General features: G+C 28.7%; 1 protein-coding gene and 1 pseudogene across 2 annotated transcripts; both read left to right on the forward strand.

Moving 5' to 3' along the window:
* Positions 1–6,311: 6,311 nt before the first annotated feature.
* Positions 6,312–16,321, forward strand: LOC111292977 (serine/threonine-protein kinase PBS1-like; annotated as a pseudogene). The gene is made up of 6 exons (XR_016345807.1): positions 6,312–13,458; positions 13,708–13,946; positions 14,211–14,346; positions 14,961–15,217; positions 15,344–15,476; positions 15,714–16,321. The product of XR_016345807.1 is annotated as a serine/threonine-protein kinase PBS1-like (transcript).
* A 1,261-nt stretch (positions 16,322–17,582) lies between these two features.
* Positions 17,583–19,567, forward strand: LOC111291984 (peroxidase P7-like). Its single transcript, XM_022884146.2, has 3 exons — positions 17,583–17,850; positions 18,027–18,218; positions 18,707–19,567. The coding sequence occupies exons 1-3, from the start codon at positions 17,641–17,643 to the stop codon at positions 19,256–19,258; spliced, it is 954 nt and encodes a 317-aa protein (XP_022739881.2). The 5' UTR covers positions 17,583–17,640; the 3' UTR covers positions 19,259–19,567.
* Positions 19,568–20,143: the final 576 nt, after the last annotated feature.

Raw genomic sequence — 20,143 nt, forward strand, 5'->3', positions numbered from 1 at the left:
ATTTTTTATTTTTTAAAAATTAATTATTTTAAATATTGAAAAAAGTTTTAACCCTTCCTACCATTTTGATGGAATTTCTAAATATTTTCATCATCTCAAAAGTGAAAAAATTCATTCTTTTTCTTGAATAAATTCTGTTTTTGGATTAATTTTTTATTTTATGAAAAAGTTTATTTTTTAATTATCTTTTTTTTTAATTTTATACTCTTTATTTTATTTTTAACATTTATTTAAATATTTCATCATTCTAACAAAATTTGCAAATATTTTATCACCTAAAAATTATTAAAAAACTTATACGTAGACCTGATAATTTAAAATACAACACAATGATATAACATGAAAGTGACACGGTTTAAAATTTTAGCAAAACTATATATGGGTTTAATAAAATAAAAAAATTATTTTATATTTTGGTGTTGGCACGAATTACGATATGTAATTTGTGCATAAAATACGGTATGAATACACAAATTGTTAATATTTTACATGATGCAAATACGTGAATTACCAAATCTATCCATTTGTTATTACTTAAAATTTTATCATTGGATTTATTTCATTCACTTTAGATTCCTTTCCTATTCCTCTACTTTTGATTGGATCAACTTATTGAAAATTTTTTCCATCAAGTCTACATGTAACTTGAAAATTTGAGACAATCGTTGCCTAAAACACCTCTTTGCCCCCTTTTCGACAAATTAGAGCCACCTAGAATCACCTTCTTTTCTCTTTCTCTAGTTGATCACTAATTCAAAAAGCATAATATCTTTCAAAAGTCCCAAACCCGAAGGTCTCGTTGCCACAAACTCCCTTTTCATTGTTTCACACAACCCCAAACTTTCTAGAAAAAGATTGGCTAAGTGTTTAATTTAAGATTAAATGTTTAGGTGCTTGCTCTATTCATGACTAAATATTTTAATTTATACAAATAAAGACTACATGTTATCTACTTGTAATAATGTAGGATATTTTTCAACAAAAAATGGGATGTGAAAAACACTTGCTGTAATATAGCGTGGGAAGGTTAATGTGATGATGACATGGCTTTTTTTTATTTATTTAGATGCAATTAACATCCTTAAGCCTCTTCATTTAAACTAAAATTTCTAGCCTTTTTCTATTATTGGAACTAAAAATTCTGGATACCTTTAGAATTCTGGTAATACCCAAGCTTATGTCTACAACTTTCAATCTCAGCATTCAACACACTTTTCATAAATTCCAACTTGTTTTTCAAGTAGTAAAAAATCAATTCAGCATTAGTTGGTGAAAATCTAAACCCAAAAAAAGCATTGAAAGTGCTTCTATAAGCATCAGGGTTTCCCTTGAAACTTTTTCATTTGCTATAACCAAAGAAAAAAATAATTTTCAATCAATTCAAAGACTTAGAGCTCCAGATTCAAAGTCCTTATAGAAAACAAGCAACAAAGGAAGCGACAAACACTGTACGACCTCTAAGTGAATGGTGTTAAAGAATTAGATACCTTGGACGTGCTATTTGGGTTGCATATCTTTGTACTGCAAAAGCAAAAGAACTAATTGCTGAAACTTGAAGATCTAAAGAACTAACTACTTGAACGAAAATACCTATCTTTCTTTGCACTGCAAAATCAAAAGACCCACATCTCTTTATACTATAAAATCAAGAAACTCATAAATAAAATGAACATGAGATGAATTTGGTGAAGTTTAAATACCCAAATAACTAATTGTAAGATCTAAAAAATGGCTACTATAGCCAATTCGTGCTTCAATCATCTCTAAAAAAATCATCATTGACAAGCAAATAATGGTTAAGAGAATGAAGAAATGGTATTTTTTTTGTGCCTAGTGAATTTTTCCAAGAAATCACTATTGACAAGCAATGACCAAAAGTGATAGATGATTTTGGAGCTGAATTTTGGGTTGTTTGATGGTTGTTATGAAGAATTAGGGAAAGTAGGTGAGAGAGATAACAGATAAAATGTAAAAAATTAAAAATTTTCATTTAAATTTCAATTTTTTATGAGTTTAGTAGCAAAGTTTGAATTTTTTTGTCAAATCAGTAGCAAATTTTTTTTCAGTTGTATTATATTTTGTCAATTTAATGGCGCACATCTTGCACATCTCATTTTCTGTTGAAAAAAAATTATACATTGTTAAAAGTAGATCATGTTTAATCTTTATTTGTACAAATTAAAATGTTTAGTTCTAAATTGTGCAAATCACCTTTAATCCCAAAACGAGTATTTAGCCAAAAAAAAAAAAAAAACCTTCGTCTCACCTCTTTAATATGGAACCCGTAAAGAAAACCTAAAAAAAAAAAAGAAAAAAACTCACTACCTAAAAAACTTTTTTGTAATTTCATGCCCTAAATGCTTCAATATATTGTGTATTGTTTTCTGTTGTTGAGTTCGATGTAATTGTTGGTTAGTTGTCTATGTTTTCTAGTGTTATATAAAAATTTTTGAATATCAATCATAGAGACAAGTTAAAATGTCTTTTGACCCAAAAAAATATATATCTATTTTGTATTGTAATTTCTATTAAATCAGTTTGTGGTAGAGTATTTGTTTTATTAATATCTTAATTTGATACAATTTAAAATATATTGACGGTTCTTTTTTTTTACTTTTCATGTTTCATTGATCATTCTAGTACATTTTGTTATTGTTATTCCATTGTCTAAAATTTGTTTAAGCTATTTTTTTTTCTTAATTTTAGATTTTAATCTTATATTGTTTTATATTTTAACTTGTGTTTTGATATAATTTAATTATTTATGTTTTTTTTTTAGATTTTAAATGGATTAAGTGATGCAAATCTTAAACTTAATGCTACACAACTAAGCCCTTAGTTATACATACATGATAGAGCAAAAACTTAAGTTGTGAATAAAGTGTGTTGACCATTTAGGATAATATTACTGTAAGCTTATGAGTTTTTGCTTTTAAAAAAAATATTTACCTTTTTTTTTTTTTTGTTATGCTAAATATTTTTATTAATAGACAAAGTTCAACTACATTATCACTAATCTCCCCTGATATTATAAATTAACACCCACAATAATGCTTTTAAACACCCATAATCTTGTTATATCCTTATCCACATATATTACATAAAAGCTAAACATAGCGACTAAAAATCACTTCACAACTCCACAGTATTCACCACCATGGTAGAAAGTTTTATTGTCTTCTTACCCCAGCCTTAGCAAGGTTGTCAGGCATACCATTAGTTACTCTAAATACCTTCATTATTTTCACATTTTTAATTTTAGATTTTAGCTTGTTGATTTCCAAAAAAATGTGGTAGAGTTTCCTTAGCCTTTTTTCCTCATTTATAACCCAACTAATTGCAACCATGGTGTTTGACTCAACTAATTTACCTTTTCTTTTTTTTTTAGCAAAGTTTATATTAATATGACTTGATTTGACTAATATACTAAAAAATTATAAACATGCAAGAAATGAATATCATGAATATTGTTTTTGAAATAATACATTATTTCATTGACGTCTGCCTTTGAAATGCTTTATATTCATAAGAAAATGCATTTGAATTTTGATAGTTTGGTCATTTATAGTCTATAATTTAGTGCCAAAATACTATTCCTAGTTGTTGATTTTTGGGCAAGAAATTATTATTAGGGTAGAATTAGATATATTTTTTGGGTTTTAAATAGCCTTTATTTGTTGATTTATCTATTTCATTTTTGCCTTTGAAGCTAAGAAATTATTGGTAAACTTAAAGTATTACAATGCCCTAAGCTAATATGCTATTTTTGGAAATTCGATGATGGTTTGCACCTCACTTAGAAAGGTAATTTCATTGTTGACTAGTGTGAATGTTGTTGGAGACTTCAAGTGTAATTTCTTGAGATTTATGGAAGACATTTTTATTTTTAATTTATTTATTTTAAGTTGAATTGTAGTAGGCTATGAAGCACAGACACATGGCCATTGTCCTTATATCAGTGTCATACTAGTATCTAACATGAACATGTCACCAACACACCAGAATATGTAAAAGACAACGTCGAGACATGGCAAAAAATAAAATCAAGTTGGACATGGGTTAGAGTAGAAAAAAAGTAAAAAAAATAAATGAAGGTTATGAGTTTTTTAAGATCTAGGCTTGTTTACCTTTTTTTTTTTTTGAAAAATCTAACTAGATTGGTAAAAAGAGGAAGGTGAGATGAATATTTTGGTAATTTTTGAAGAAATTTTTGATGTTGGTGGGAGGTAGTTGGTGGTAATTGAAGGTGATGCCAACAATAAAGGTAGATGTTGGAAACTAGGTAGGGGGAGAAAGAAAAGAGAGAATATAAAAGGAAAATGAAGAAGAGGAAAGAAAAAAAAAGGAAAAAAATAAAAAAGAAAGAGGAAGACGTTGCTAGGTAAAGGCATGTTTTCCAAGCTGTGATTGGAATTTGAAATTGATTTTTTTGGAGTATTTGGTTTGGGAGAAAGTAAGATTCCTAGGTTATGAAAATTTTCTTTTCTTAATTTGATTTATGGAATGTAATTCATCAAATTTTTTAATATTCATAATAATGTCAAAAGGGGAAAAGTAAGGGGAAAAAAATCTCTCATTCCTTTGAATTTTTTTAGATTTTGCAGGGAAAGTGAAAATTTTGTCTCATTTATGCCTCTTAATTACAATTTCAAACTATATTATTCTTTCTAGTCTCTTAAAATTACAAAACAAATATAATTTTTATTATTTATAATTTCAACAAGTACTACATTTTTAAGATAAAAAATGTACTGATTATTAAATCTATATTTTTAAAATTCTAAAATTTTAACAAAATCACATTTTAAGATAAAAAACATAATGGATGTCAAAACTTTATTTTCCAAAATTTAAAATTTTAACAAAGATTGGAATTTTTAAGATAAAAAACATAGTAAATGTTCAAACTATATTTTCAAATTTTCTAAAATTTTAACATGGATTAGGTTTTATCTAAAATTTTAACAAAGACTACATTTTTAAGATAAAAAAAAATGTAATGGATGTTAAAAAAAACTATGGTTTTAAGATTAAAAAGAAAAAGCATAGTGGATGTTAAAATTGTATTCAAAATTTTGGAATTTTAACAAAGATCATATTTTAATATAAAAACGTAATGAATGTTGAAATTATATTTTAAAATTTTAAAATTTTAAAATTTTAAAAAGATCATGCTTTTAAGATAAAAAATGTAATGGATGTTGAAACTATATTTTTGAAATTCTAAAATTTTAACAAAGATTGCATTTTTAAGATAAAACAACGTAGTGGACATTGAAAAAATAATGTGTTTTTAAGATAAAAACGTAATGGGTGTTGAAACTATATTTTTGAAATTATGATATTTTAACTAAGATTATGCTTTTAAAACAAAAAAAAAATGTAGTGGATGTTGAAACTATATGTTCAAAATTCTAAAATTTTAATAAAGATTATGTTTTTAAAATAAAAATGTAGTTGCTGAAACCTTATTTTGAAATTCTAGAATTTTAACAAAGACCATACTTTTAATATAAAAAAACATAGTGGATACTAAAACTTTATTTTCAAAATTTTGAAATTTTAGAGAAGACCACGTTTTAAAGATAAAAAAAGTAGCCTTTAAACTACTCATAATTGTCGTAACGATTTATAGGACCGTCAGACAAACTTTTAAAAATTTTTAAAAGTAATGGGAGTCACCACTAATCATTTTTAGCTAGATGTGATTGGTCACCTAAAAGTTTATCTTTGTAATAAAATCTTAAAATTAATTAAAACTTATTAAAAAGATAATTTTTGGTTTACAAAAATAAAATTTGGTTTGGTAATACGTTTATGTGTGGTGAAAGATTAGCACCCTCCACAGTGCCCGTTTTAAACATGGTACCTGTTAATCACATATTATCCCTTAACATCAATGCAAATGGTCTTACTTTTGATATTTAGGCAATGATTTCCTTATTTTCTTATCGCAACAAAAAATATCTTTTTTTTAATCTTTTGTTTGAAAAATAAATAAGAACCTCGTTTATTGAAAAATTTTAAAAAATATTTCAATACTTTGACATTATTAAGTGAACTTTCTCACTTAAGAATCTCTTAAGAATTATTACTTAGATTTTTCAAGAATCTCATCTTTGGCAGTTTATATTTATCCTCAAAATCAATATTTATAATGCATATAATAATAAAATATGATGCCCAAAATTTAATCCATATAATTTTTTTTTTATAAAAATTCATTTTGTAGTATTTTTTATTAAATAAAAAGCAAAAGAAAATCTTTATTGTAAATTATCTTAAATGCCCCAATACTTCGGCGGTATTTTAGATAAATCTTCTTACTTAAAGATTACTAAAAAATCACTAATCAAACTTTTTTAAGATCTCATCTTTGAAAATTTTGTTTTCACTTCTTTTTTTAGAAAAAAAAAATCAAATTTTGCAAATAATAGTATTCATGCATTATTATAGATATTTTTCTTTTATCGTTTATTTATTTATGAAAATTTTTTGTATTAGATATTTTTTAAATACTCAATTACTTTGGTAGTATTATCGACATCTAATTTTGTCTAAGCAAAATTTGATCATTTGTGAAGCTCTCAAAATCCAACCCAATTCAAATTCAACATTTCTTCAATTTTGAAAAGTTTTAAAAAAATTAAAATTGGGACCAATTTGATCTAAATGCTCCAAAGTTAAACTTGATCAAATTTGGTCAAACAAAGTCAAATTTAATCAAAATTAGTTAAAATAGATAGCACTCAAGACAACTTTCAAAATTACAACCAATTGGAATCAATGTGGTTTCAAATTGAAATTTATGATTTTTAAAGTATTGAAAAACATTATTGCAGTTCGAAAATGTAAAATTAGTAAAATGCCCTTAGGGGTATTTTCCTAATTTGACCTTTTTAAAGTTTGATTTTTATAAAAACTTTCAAATCATAATTAAATATTTTTTAATGGTTTTTGATGCATTAAAAACTCAAACCACACATTAGGATGTATGAAATTATAAAAAAAGTTTTAGGGGTATTTTTTTAATTTAACCTTCTCAATGTTGAAATTTTGTGAAAAGCTCAAAATCATGATTTTTATATTATTTAATAATTTTTTTAATATTGAAAACCTTGATCATACCTCGAAAGGTGTGAAATCACTAAAATGCCCTTTTAGGGATATTTTGTAATTTAACATTCCCGAAGTTGGTTTTGCGAAACTTTTTAAATCATATTTTTATAATATTTGATAATTTTTGATGCATTGAAAACCTTGGCAGTGCCTCTAGAGGTATGAAATTACTAAAATAACCCTTGATAATAATTTCATAATTTCACCTTCCCGATGTTGGATTTTCACAAAATTTTTAGATATTAATTTCATATTATTTCATGATTTTTGATACTATAAAATCACAAAAATGAATAAGGAAGCATTGTTTTCCAAGAAAATGCCCTAAAAATCGAAAACTTTCTAATGGGGGGTAAAATGATTTTTTTACTTGGTTCCAATAGCATTGAAAATTCAATTTTTGATAGTGAACCTTCTTAACCATAGAATGACCTTGTGAAGTTTGATCTAATGGTGAAAGATGTTTTCTTACAAAGGAAACAATGGATGAAAATAGATCATTAGATGCACTTCAAATCCAAGGCTAACATTCAATTTGGGGAGATATTTTTATTATTCCATTCAACTGAGATTTTTACAGAGGATTTTGAAGAGGAGGAAGCTAGTTGGGACATGAGAAAGGGAGGAAAAAAGAAAAAAATCTTGATGAACAGCTTGGAGTAGGTATAATTTTTTTTACCATTTTCCCTTTGTATTTTCATAAGCATTTTGTAGCATTTATCATATTTTTCATAGCATTTAACTTTTTATTTTCTTTTTTTTTTTTAATTTTATAGTTCTTCATTTGATTTCAAGCTTAGATCAAAACTTCGTCCAACTAAACCATAGTTGGATTTAATCAATGTTCAAGCACAAAAAAACAAGAACCCACCATTTGAAGCCATTAGAGGTTCGGCCAAACCTCTTTCCATCATGGCTGAACCTTCTTTTGGTTTTTCTTAAATATTTTATTTGCTTCTTATGTTGTTTAAGGATGATTTAGCTATTAGTTTGCTTGTTATTTGCATGAATTTTAATTAGGCTAAATGCTCAATTTGGGATTAAATGTTTAGGTGATCACTGAATTCAAGATTAAATGTTTTAATTTATACAAATAAGGATTAAACATTATCGACTTGTAGCAATATAGGATTTTTTTAACATAAAGTTTGTTGTGAAAGATATGCGTAGTAACAATGCATAAAAAGCTTAAAAGCCATTTGATTTGGCATTTTAATGATGATTGCTTTTACTTGGCATGCAGTTTAATCTTTTAAACAAGAAAAAACAATAAACCCAAAAAAACAAGATCCAATTGTTTACCTCTTTTTTTATCTTGGTGCCGAGATTATAGATTTTCTATAGCAATAGGCCTTGAAACCTCATGCTATTGAACAACCTATTACAACTGTTGTTGTCGGTGTAACGGATTAATTTGCTATTGCAATTGTGGTTGTTTTTATACATGGTGTGATTGTTGCTGGTTTCCAAATTGGCCAAAAGTAAAAATAAAAGGGAATGTGAGAGTCAAAGAAGAGCTATTTACTATTCGATGTTATCAGTTTTGAGTCATTGTCTCTGCTTGCAACACCATTCTCTTTTTGTCTCTCTTCTTATTTTGATTTTTTGAGAAACAAAAAAAGAACAACTTTTTCTGCTACTCTGTATATTTCAGCAACTAAGCAAATTGCAATTTCTTTTAATAAATACTAATATAATTACTCTTCATAGAGATTGCTTCAAGAATTTTTATCGTAAAACAAAGATTTTTATCTCTACGAACCCATTTCACCATTTCTTTTATCAATTTGGTTTTTCTTCTTATCATAATCCCTTTATCAATGAATTTAAGCCTAAACAAAGCCTTTTTGGCTTTACCCAAATCAACCCATTATCCATAGTATCTTCCACTTCAATTTTATTCCATTTTTTTCTCTTCTTTTTACTAAACTAGACCCACATCCAGATCATTTAAAAGGAGAAATAATAAAAGATTAAAAGCTAATAGTAATCCTTTCCTTGATCAAGCTAAATTTTAAAAGACCATTTTGAATTTGTAGTAAATCTATTGGGTTCGTAGTAAATAAGACTCTAAACCATTTTAGAAGGAGAAACAATAAGAGATTAAAACTTGCCTAGATTCACCAGTGAAAAACCCAAAACAAGAAATGACCGACAAGCAGAAAATGTATTGAGGTAGCCTTAAATAGCAACATAAAGGCTTCAATTTGTTGCTTGCTAAATAATCTATTTAGTAGACTTACAGACTTGCAGTTCATAAAGAAAACCTTAAGTTCTCTTAGTTTGATAAAAAAGAAGAGAAATGAAATGAAAAAAAGGCAAAAGCTTTTCCATTTGTCATTCCACATAGGAACTTAATTCCATTTATCATTCCACGTGAGCTTTTAACGGCATGTATCATTCACAACATGGTTTTCATTAAAAAAAATCATATATTATTATAAGTCGATAACGTTTAATCCTTATTTATACAAATTAAAATATTTAGTTCTAAATTGAGCAACTACCCAAACGTTTAATCCCTACCCAAACGTTTAATCCCAAATTGAGCACGTAGCCTTTTAATTACTTAATGATATATGTTTGAAGTTTGGCTATGTATGTTTGGTTCCATGGTTTCTTTACTATTTAGTTATTTACATGTTTAATAAAATTTCTCTTATGGTATAAAGGCCTTTATATGATGATTTTATGAATGATTGATGTATGCTTAGATCAAATGAATAGTTGTCAACTTATGGGAAGGCCATGAAGAGGTTCAGTCAAGCCATTCCCATGCTTGGTTAAAACCTTCTAGCTTGATGGGAGGCCAAATATTGGCTCAATTTTATGTGTTTGCTTGTGTTCTTGCATTGCTTTTCAAGATTTAATGTGCTTGGTTAAATTTTCCATGAATAAAATGTTAGTTTAATAGGTTGTTTGGTTATTTTAGTGTTTATTTACATGAAGTTCAAAAGAAAAAAAAATGATGGAATATGTCTTAAAAAAAATATGTGTTCCATGCAAAAGTAAAAACAAAATATTCAAGCTAATACCTTGAGAAATCCTTAACCCATTTCTACATGTTATGGCATCCCTTAGCACTTTGCCGTTTGTTGTAGAACCTTTCTATAAATTGCATTTTTGGTGTGCAAGCACTAAGCACATTGATAGCAATTTCATTTTTTTATTCTATATCCAGGCCTATAAACTAAGTCTATATTCACCTTTATGTATGTGCCATCTAAGGCACTCAAATAACTCTTGAACCATTTTCATCTAATATTTATTGAATTCTCTGATATCGGTTCAAATTTTTTAAACAATGAGGAATAGTCTCAAAATAAAATTCAATGTAACATGAAATTACCTACTAATTATCTCTCCATATCTCACAACTTGACTTTTTATGATCCTATTTTTTGTATGATGGGTAATGATATGGAGAAAGCTACTAACTATTTCTTTTATTGACATCTTTATAGATGCCTATAATCTTTCATGTGATTGAAACAAATGACATAATTTTGCAAAAGCTTTCCTATTCATTCTATAATTATCTACACTGCCTTTAAAAAATCATTGCATTTAAGTTCAACTTTTTAATCTATAGCCTATCATAATGGTTATTAGCATAAAATATTCTATATCTTTTTCTATGATTCATTGAAGTAATGTCACCGTAACAATAATTAATAAGTCAACATAGTCTCCAGTTGGTTCATGTGCAAAATAAGCACTATTACCATTTGCATCTTTTGTCTTACTGATAAAGGAGCCATAACTATGTAGATCAATTTAGTAAAGGTTAATGTTGAAAACATGTGTCGAAAGCAAATATGTGCAATTCATAAATGGAAACTAAAAAACATCCAAAAATGATTAAAAAATAACATAAAAAAATTTGTAACAACATAACATATCTAGCTCAAGGACTAAAATCAAAATGAAGAATACATATGATAAATCTACATATTTTCAATCAAGATATAAACGAGATGTAAAAAAATAAAAAGTACACATTTCAATCAAACTAATAATGCAGAACAAATCATAATGTAGTCAGGATAAGTAGATACACCATTTGTTGATAAATAAAAGATAAACTTAACAAGATAAAATGAAATCAAAATTTGTAGCTAATGCTGGTTGGAATAGAGAAATCTATGCTAGAGATCTTTTAATGTTGTCTAAAAAAGATATGACGGTTTTTTGTTATTCAACAAAGTTAATGATCCAAATATTGCATTTCTTATGTCAATAATGCAGTAATTGATTTTTAATAAAATTGGGCTTTTATTTGATTAGAAATATGATTGTTTGCATTGTCAAAAACTTTGTTTTTGATAGGGAATTCTCAATTACTATGTTAGTAATAAAAAAAGTGAATAAATATCAATTACCTCGTTATATCATCCAATCATTGTATTATAGTGCAACAATAATACAAATATAAGACTTGTCAATTACTGCATTTGCTTCAATATAAACACAATAATTAATAACAAATATTGTGTTAATTTTAATTATAATGCAATAATTGAGTGTGTTATAAAAAACAATTGTCAATTTTAATCAACTGCAATCAACTTAAGAGTTAACTTTTATTATAACGTAGTAATTGAGTGCATTATAATAAACAATTGACAAAATAAAACAATTACAACCAAATACTATGTTAATTTTTATTATAACATAGTAATTGCACGGGTAATAAAAAATAATTGATAATAATAAACAATTGCAATCAAATATTGCATTAATTTTTATTATAACGTAGGTATTAAATGTGTTATAAAAAATTATTGACAATAATAAACAACTTAATTAAATATTGCGCTAATAATTATTATAATGTAGTAATTTTGTATGTTGTAAAAAATAATTGACATAGTAGACAACTAAATTGAATGTGTTATAAAAAATTATTGACAATAATAAACAACTTAATCAAATACTGCATTAATAATTACTATAATGCAGCAATTTAGTGTGCTGAAAAAATAATTGACATAGTAGACAATTAAATCAAATGTCGTGTTAATAATTATTATAACGTAATAATTGAATGCATTATAAAACAATTACAATCAAATATTACGTTAATTTTTATTATAATGCACTAATTGAGTGCATTATAAAAATAATTGACAATTTAAAATATTTACAATCAAATGCTGTGTTAATTTTTAGTATAACACAATAATTAAGAGCATTACGAAAAACAATTAAAAAATTAAAATAACTTAATCAAATATTGTGTTAATTTTTATTATAATGTAATAATTGAATGCGTTATAAAATCAATTTACAATAATAAACAACTTAATAAAAAATTACGCCATTTTTTTATTATAAAACAATAATTGAGTATGTTATAAAAAGTAATTGACAATTTAAAATAACTAAAATTAAATATTCGTTAATTTTTATTATAACACAATAATTGAGTTCATTCTAAAAATCAATTGACAATACTCTACAACTATAATCAAATACTGTATTTAATTTTATCATAACATAGTAATTGAGTATTATAAAAGGCAATTGACAATAATAAACACCTACAATCAAATACTATAATCAAGTATAATGTTAATTTTTATTATAATACAATAATTGAATGCGTTTGTTTATTGTATTAATTTTTTTAATTTGTGAAAAGAAATCATTATAATTATTGGGTTTGTTTTGTCATTTGAAAAAAGAAAACAAAAAATTGGTCATACTTTAATTTTTAAAAAGATAAAAAAAAAGTATATAATATTTTTTATTTAGATCAAATGAAAAATAAAAGTAACTTTTTTTGAAATTTTAAAAAATCACAAAAAAAGTAAATTTTTTATTTCTGAACTTTGCATATTATTAAAAATTTAAGATTACAAAAATATGATACCCCTTAACTAAACATAAACGTTTAAATACCTAATAGCAATATTTCGAAAAAACTTTTCAAATTCGGTCCAAACGACCCTAAATATAATTGAAAAATATTATTAAGTGGAGGCGCAAAGAAAGAAAAACCGATGTCAGTTCAATTCAACAACCCTCTGTTCTCATCGCAGAAGAAGAAAACAGTAGAAGCCACTGACAGAGAGAGAGAGAATATCAAAGTTCAAAGCGGCATTTTCTTTGTTATTGGGATATTCAGAGCCAGCTAGGGTTTCAAAGAAGGCAGAGAAATGGAGAGAGAGGAAGATGAGTATTGGTATTCATATTACAGGAGGAAAGAGCGTTTTGCATTGGTAACCATTGTAGTGCTTGCTTCAGTGGCAGTTGCTTCGCTTTTAGTAGCTTTTAGTTACTATTGTTATATTCGAAACAAGGTCCACTCTAAGCGCTCTAAATCCCAAAGCACTAGTAAGTCTCTTTCCTTCCATTCCATTCCATTGTTTTTTTTTTTTTTCCCTTCATTTTTTTGGGTATTATTCCCTATTTAAAATAATTATTTTGGTTCTTTTTGGACTTGTAATTACGATGGTTTGAAGGCAGGGACAAAGTGTAAGCAATCATAAAAAAGTGAAATTGTTGCTTTAATTGAGTTGTATGCTTCAATTCCTTATATTCCTTTTTATGCAACTTTATGGATTGTAATTTTGGTGTCTGCAGTGGTTCATTGTAAGGACAAAGCTAGCACTTCTGATGTTGAAGTTGCTTTGGATAAAGGGCTTCACGTCTTTTCTTTTAAGCAGTTACATTCAGCCACTGGTGGTTTCAGCAAATCTAATGCGGTTGGCCATGGTGCATTTGGGTTGGTATACAGGGGAGTGCTTAGTAATGGCAGGAAAGTTGCCATCAAGTTAATGGATCAAGGAGGAAAGCAGGGAGAAGAGGAATTTAAAATGGAGGTCCACTATGAATATCATTCTAATTTCTCTTTTACTGTTTTCATAATCCGTAATTGAAATATGCCAAGCTAACCATGCAACAGTACATTATTCAGTTTACTTCATTCTTTATATTTCTGCTAGGCAAAAAAACTTATAAAAGGAGTTCCGAAAGATATGTTCTCTTTTGCATTATTTTTCCTTCTACTTTTGCTTGACTAGATTGGGCAGGACATATTCTTTATAAAGAGTTTATATTAATTGATTGCCCATATCTAATTGTAGGTGGAACTGCTGAGTTGGCTGCGTTCTCCATATTTGCTGGCTTTGATTGGATATTGCTCAGATAGTAGTCGTAAATTACTGGTTTACGAGTTTATGGCAAATGGTGGTCTGCAAGAACATTTGTATCCCATTAGTGGTAAGCTAGTAACCTTTTGTTTTTTAAATTTCAATGTGCATGAGGTATTAATTGGGCTTTTCAGTTATTTGGATCTATGATTTATCGTAAAGAATATGAAAGCAAGGTGTTGTTATGCAGTTATTGCTTTCCACTTTCTTTAAATTGATAAAATGTTCATGCACTTTGGGAGTCCCAAAAGCTAAAAGTAGAGTGTGAATAAGGGTACCCTAAAAGAAAATTGGGATACCATATAATCTTTTCTCTTAGTAAGTGTAGAAAGATTGACGTCTATAAATTGCATTTTTTTATTTCATTAGTCCTCATTATAGCAATCTACAATTATGAACTTGAATTTTCGGAAGTCCTTTAGAGCTTATCTAGGTGTTCTCTTGAATGGTGTGTGGATTCATTTGTCAAATAACTAATCTCAGTTCCACCAATCAAGAATCAAGATCATGTACAAGCTCGACTTCCACTCTCTCTGCAACTAAATTAGAGTAACATGATGTTGTCCAATCTATTATCATCTTTCCTGAAACAAGATTAGGCTTCGCTCAGTTTGGAATGAATAATTGACGTAGGAGAACGGTATTGTTAACAATTTGATTTACTAGTTGTGTTGCAAAACACAGGTTCTAACAGTGTAACCTTAAAACTGGACTGGGAGACACGGTTGAGAATAGCTGTGGAAGCTGCTAAGGGATTGGAATATCTCCATGAACATGTTAGCCCTCCAGTGATTCACAGAGATTTTAAGAGCAGTAACATCCTTTTGGACAAATTTTCATGCCAAAGTTTCTGATTTTGGATTGGCCAAGCTTGGATCTGACAAAGCAGGTGGACATGTTTCAACTCGAGTGTTGGGCACCCAGGGATATGATGCTCCTGAGTATGAACTAACAAACTCTTAGTCCCAACTGGAGGGAAAATTGTTGTTAATTTGATACTTAACAGTTTCTTTATCAAGTTATAACTGCCTCATTTTGTTATTGAATTTGGAAGGCATGCCATGCAGGTATGCTTTAACAGGGCATTTAACTACAAAATCAGATGTGTTTAGTTATGGTGTTGTTCTTTTGGAGTTGCTAACTGGCAGAGTACCAGTCGATTCAAAGAGGCCTCCTGGTGAAGGTGTCCTAGTATCATGGGTGAGTTTCATTTCTTTCATTTTGAGCTAAATCCCATGCAATCTGGTACGTCATTCTCTGATGGTTAAGTTCATCCTATTTGCTTAAGATTTAACGCATTCTGTTTTCCTTGATAATTGTTTTAAGTTCTTTTCTCTTTTTTTGCTGCCTCTTTAGTGGTAAATCCTTGCATCTTCTTCTTTCCTCATTCTTCAGTTCTTGTCTGTTTTTTTTTTTTTTTTTGGTTTTTTGGCACAGGCTTTGCTCAGGTTAACAGACAGAGAAAAGGTTGTACAGATTATGGATCCAGCCCTGGAAAGTCGATACTCAATGAAAGAAGTTATTCAGGTTGCAGCTGTTGCTGCAATGTGTGTGCAACCCGAGGCTGACTACAGGCCATTGATGGCAGATGTTGTGCAGTAACTTGTTCCACTAGTGAAATCTCATAGGTCAACAACCACAGTTGGTAGCTGATCGAGCTTCCAAAGTGCTAAGTCTCCCACATCCCAGGATCCCTGCAAGGCAGGTTTATGAGAATAACCAAAAGCAAATGCAGTTGTTTTTAGCTGAACTTATGCTGAGCCGCTATCAAGTATTGTAGCGTTCAGACCACAGCTTAGAGATGAAGCTGGACTGCTGTAATATTGTGACCTCTATTCGGTAGAAAGCCCCAGTGAAGTACTCTAGTATATTTATTAAAGCTTTGGGTCGACATATTCAATCGTATAAACTAATTGAACAGGCAACAAGACTTTCTTAAGGTTAGATATTTAACCACGGGTGTATTTCGTCTATAATTTTTCTATTACAATTGTACAATTATTCAATTGCAATAAAAAATTATGCAGGGATTTATCACTTATAAATGTAGATGTCATGTAAAATTGGGTTAATGTTAAGAATGATTAGTGAAATGTTCAATGTGATACTTGAACATTCAAAATTTTTAATAGGTTATTTGAATTATGAATTTGTTAATTAAAATGTTAATTACTTTTAATGCGATTAGCTCTAGATGATATATGTGTTGAACAAATAATTTTCAGAGTATTACATTAATTAATATATTTATAGTTTATGTATCACATTAAAAATTTTTAAAATTAAAGTATCATATTAAACATTTTAGTTTAGTTAAGGATAATTTGTAATAATTTGTAATATAAATCACAGGGATGTTCAGAGGTCATTCTTAATATATATATATATATATATATATATATAAGAGGGATGCACAATTTCTATAGTGGATTCAAAATATACAATTTCTATAGTAGAGGTCAATATCTATAGTGGATTCGAAATATACAATTTCTACAGTAGAGGCCATTCGAAATGTATGTCACAGGGATGTTCAATTTCTATAGTGGATGTATTTACTTTTGAATCCTGAATATCAGATATGAACTGATACACGGGAAGACCGTGTCTAAGGTGATCAATTTTCAATTCTACGGCGAATATCCTTCACAAATGCTCGTCGGTGTTGAGAGATGAGCTATTTCTCCGTGCCCGACTTCCAGTAACATCAGAGGCTCAGCCAGCTTGCATTGCCATTAATGCTCATCTCTTTTTGATGGAAATGTCGATATTTGAAGATTAAATTTTAATTTGCAGACTTATATGAAGTTTTACTTGAATTTTGTTCTTTAAAGCATGTTTTGGATGAGTTCATATATATATATATATATATATATAACCTTATCAAATCGTGAAATATTCAAGTTCAAAATGTTTTGGTATATATAATTAAAGCTCATTTAATTTTTTATTTCGGAATTAAATGATGAATTATTTCTAAAAGTTGAAAAATCTCAAAGTCATAGAGGACTGGATCAAGTCTTCCCACAATCACCGAAAAGAATGATAGTAATAGATAACTAGAAAGTTGAAAAGCAACATCCATAGATCGTTTTTTTGGCAATGGATTTAAGCTCTAAGTCAACCTGCATTGATTATGCGCTTTGACTCTCTTGTCGGCTATTGTAATTGGTACGCAATCTCTTGCTTTTTCTCTTGTGGAAGTTAGAACCGCGTTCGCAGCAAAGTTTGAAACTTAAAGCACATATCCTTGCATCTCTTATCCAAGGCAAATTCTTTCCCCTATATATAGAGATCTAAGAATACAGGGATTATTATTCAATCACATTTTATCTATTTAGGCTTCTGGTTTCATTCTTCTATAATGGCCTCGTCCATTTTTACACTCTCCTGTATTCTACTTGTGCTCCTTTCCTGCTCTGCTGCCAATGCTCAGCTTTCTCCCAACTTCTATGCCAACTCCTGTCCTAACCTTCAAACCATCGTGCTAAATGCAATGACCCAGGCTGTTAATAGAGAGACTCGAATTGGCGCCTCTATTCTCCGTTTGTTCTTCCATGACTGCTTTGTTAACGTATGTATATATGTATTATATGTATATATCACAATGTCAATCCAACCGTTAATGTTATTTTGAAACTATATCTGCATATAGTTAATGACATCAACTTAAGTTATGCATCTAAAATTCCAAATTCTACTCCATCTGTATGTTTCATTTTTGAAAATAGTATAATTTTGTTAATGCAGGGTTGTGACGCATCCATATTGCTGGACGACACAGCAACGTTCACAGGCGAAAAGAATGCAGCGCCAAACCGAAACTCAGCTCGAGGTTTCGAAGTGATTGATACCATAAAGACTAGAGTTGAAGCTGCATGCAATGCCACTGTTTCTTGTGCAGATATCTTAGCACTTGCAGCTAGAGATGGTGTAGTCCTGGTTAGTATATTTTGATTAGCCTGCTGGCTACCCAGCTATTTGCCTCCTGCTTTATTAATGTTTTCACAAGTGTAATTAAGGAGTCGTTTGCTATTGTTGCCAATTTTGCTTTATATTAAAGAAGTCGACCTTTTTTGTTAAATTCATTGACTTTTAGAAGAAGTTCAATTTAAAAGGAAACCCATTGGTGCTTACGCAATAATTGGTTTAGTTGCTCTATTAATTCCATTCCATCATTTTTTTTTTTTATAAAGGAGGTCATAATATGTAGATAGAAAAAAAGTTGTAATTGTTAGAATATAAATTTAGATTTATTGAATATCATCTTTTAACAATAATTATATGAATTAATTAAATTATTTTTTTTTTCAAATCACATATCATAAAGATCTTCTCTACTATACTTTTGCATGATGAATAATTTGTGGCGCTCCTTTCTTGGAGATTATTTATTAATATCTCCGACGCATGCTACTATGTTGTGGCAGCTTGGAGGACCTTCATGGCAAGTACCCCTCGGGCGGAGAGATGCAAGAACAGCCAGCCAAAGCGCAGCCAACAACCAAATCCCGTCACCAGCCTCCAATCTCGCGGCTCTTACCTCGTCCTTTGCTGCCAAAGGCCTAAACGCCAGGGACCTAACCGCGTTATCTGGTGGTCACACAATAGGCCTAGCTAGATGCACAACATTTCGCGGTCGCATTTACAATGACACCAACATTGATCCAAATTTTTCAGCCAGCAGACGGGCTAACTGCCCTGCTTCTGGTAGTGATAACAATTTGGCTCCTCTGGATATACAGACTCCAGCCAGGTTCGACAACAATTATTTCCGTAACCTTGTGGCTCAAAGGGGGTTGCTTCATTCAGACCAGGAGCTCTTCAATGGAGGATCACAGGATGCACTTGTTCGGACTTATAGCACCAATCCTTCTACTTTTTCTAGTGATTTTGCTGCTGCCATGGTGAGGATGGGAAACATTAGTCCTCTTACTAGGACAAGTGGGGAGATCAGAAGGAACTGCAGGGTGGTCAACTGATTTTTACAACCACTTTATTGGTTCTCAATATCCTATTACTGGTGATTCAAAAAGTTTGTTGCATTCAGTTTAAGACCATAATTGTCAAATATTGAAAGGAGAGTAGTCTTGGGAGTTCTTTTTCTGACCCTTTTCGAAAGGATACTATTATGAAATCTTATTTCCTTGTATTTTTGTAGTGTTGTTGTTTCCCAAACACTAGTTACTTGTTAGGAAAAACCTGTGTGTTTATGCAACAAAGAAAAAATCTTTTTGTTTTTATTTTTTAACAATATTAATAAACCTTCTTTTTAGAAAACAGTATATTAATTATTACATTTTCACTGGTTGGCACTTGAAAATATTCTATTATTATTTGTTTGAAAAAAGATTTAGTGAAATAGACGTCACATCATCCATTTTATTTAAATTATATTATGTAATCATATTATTAAAAAAATTAATTATTTGTTATAAAATAAATATTTATTATTTAATTATCATATATAATGTGTAATAAAAGATTTATTTTTTTAATAATGTATTTACATGATATAATTTTAATAAAAAAGATATATATTGACTTGATATATCTCTTTCGTATTATTATTTTTTTTAATTCTTTTTCATATTCACAAACTCCAGCGGAATAATTAAGATTCTTAATGACAATTTATTTTTCATTCAAATTAATATAGATAAAAGTGCATCAAATTATGATAATGTTGTAACATTGCATTAAAAAAAGTAAAATATAAATTTGGAACATCCACTTTTAACATAATGGTAGATATCTTTCTTTTATACATACGATGGATATGGCTGATAGGAAAAGGAAAAGAGGTTTTGGTTCGAAATTAAGTCCTCTTAAGAACTCATATAACTAAGTCAAAAGTTGGAGGATAC

Source organism: Durio zibethinus, chromosome 10 (genome assembly GCF_047325235.1).
Source record: "Durio zibethinus cultivar Kanyao isolate XHJ-2024 chromosome 10, ASM4732523v1, whole genome shotgun sequence".
Lineage (NCBI taxonomy): Eukaryota > Viridiplantae > Streptophyta > Magnoliopsida > Malvales > Malvaceae > Durio > Durio zibethinus.

Bases quoted from the DNA above. Each gene is read 5' to 3' on its own strand.
- LOC111291984 (XM_022884146.2), top strand. From the start codon at position 17,641: ATGGCCTCGTCCATTTTTACACTCTCCTGTATTCTACTTGTGCTCCTT. The intron at 17,851-18,026 runs GTATGTATATAT...TTGTTAATGCAG, and splicing joins TCCATGACTGCTTTGTTAAC to GGTTGTGACGCATCCATATT. The intron at 18,219-18,706 runs GTTAGTATATTT...ATGTTGTGGCAG, and splicing joins CTAGAGATGGTGTAGTCCTG to CTTGGAGGACCTTCATGGCA.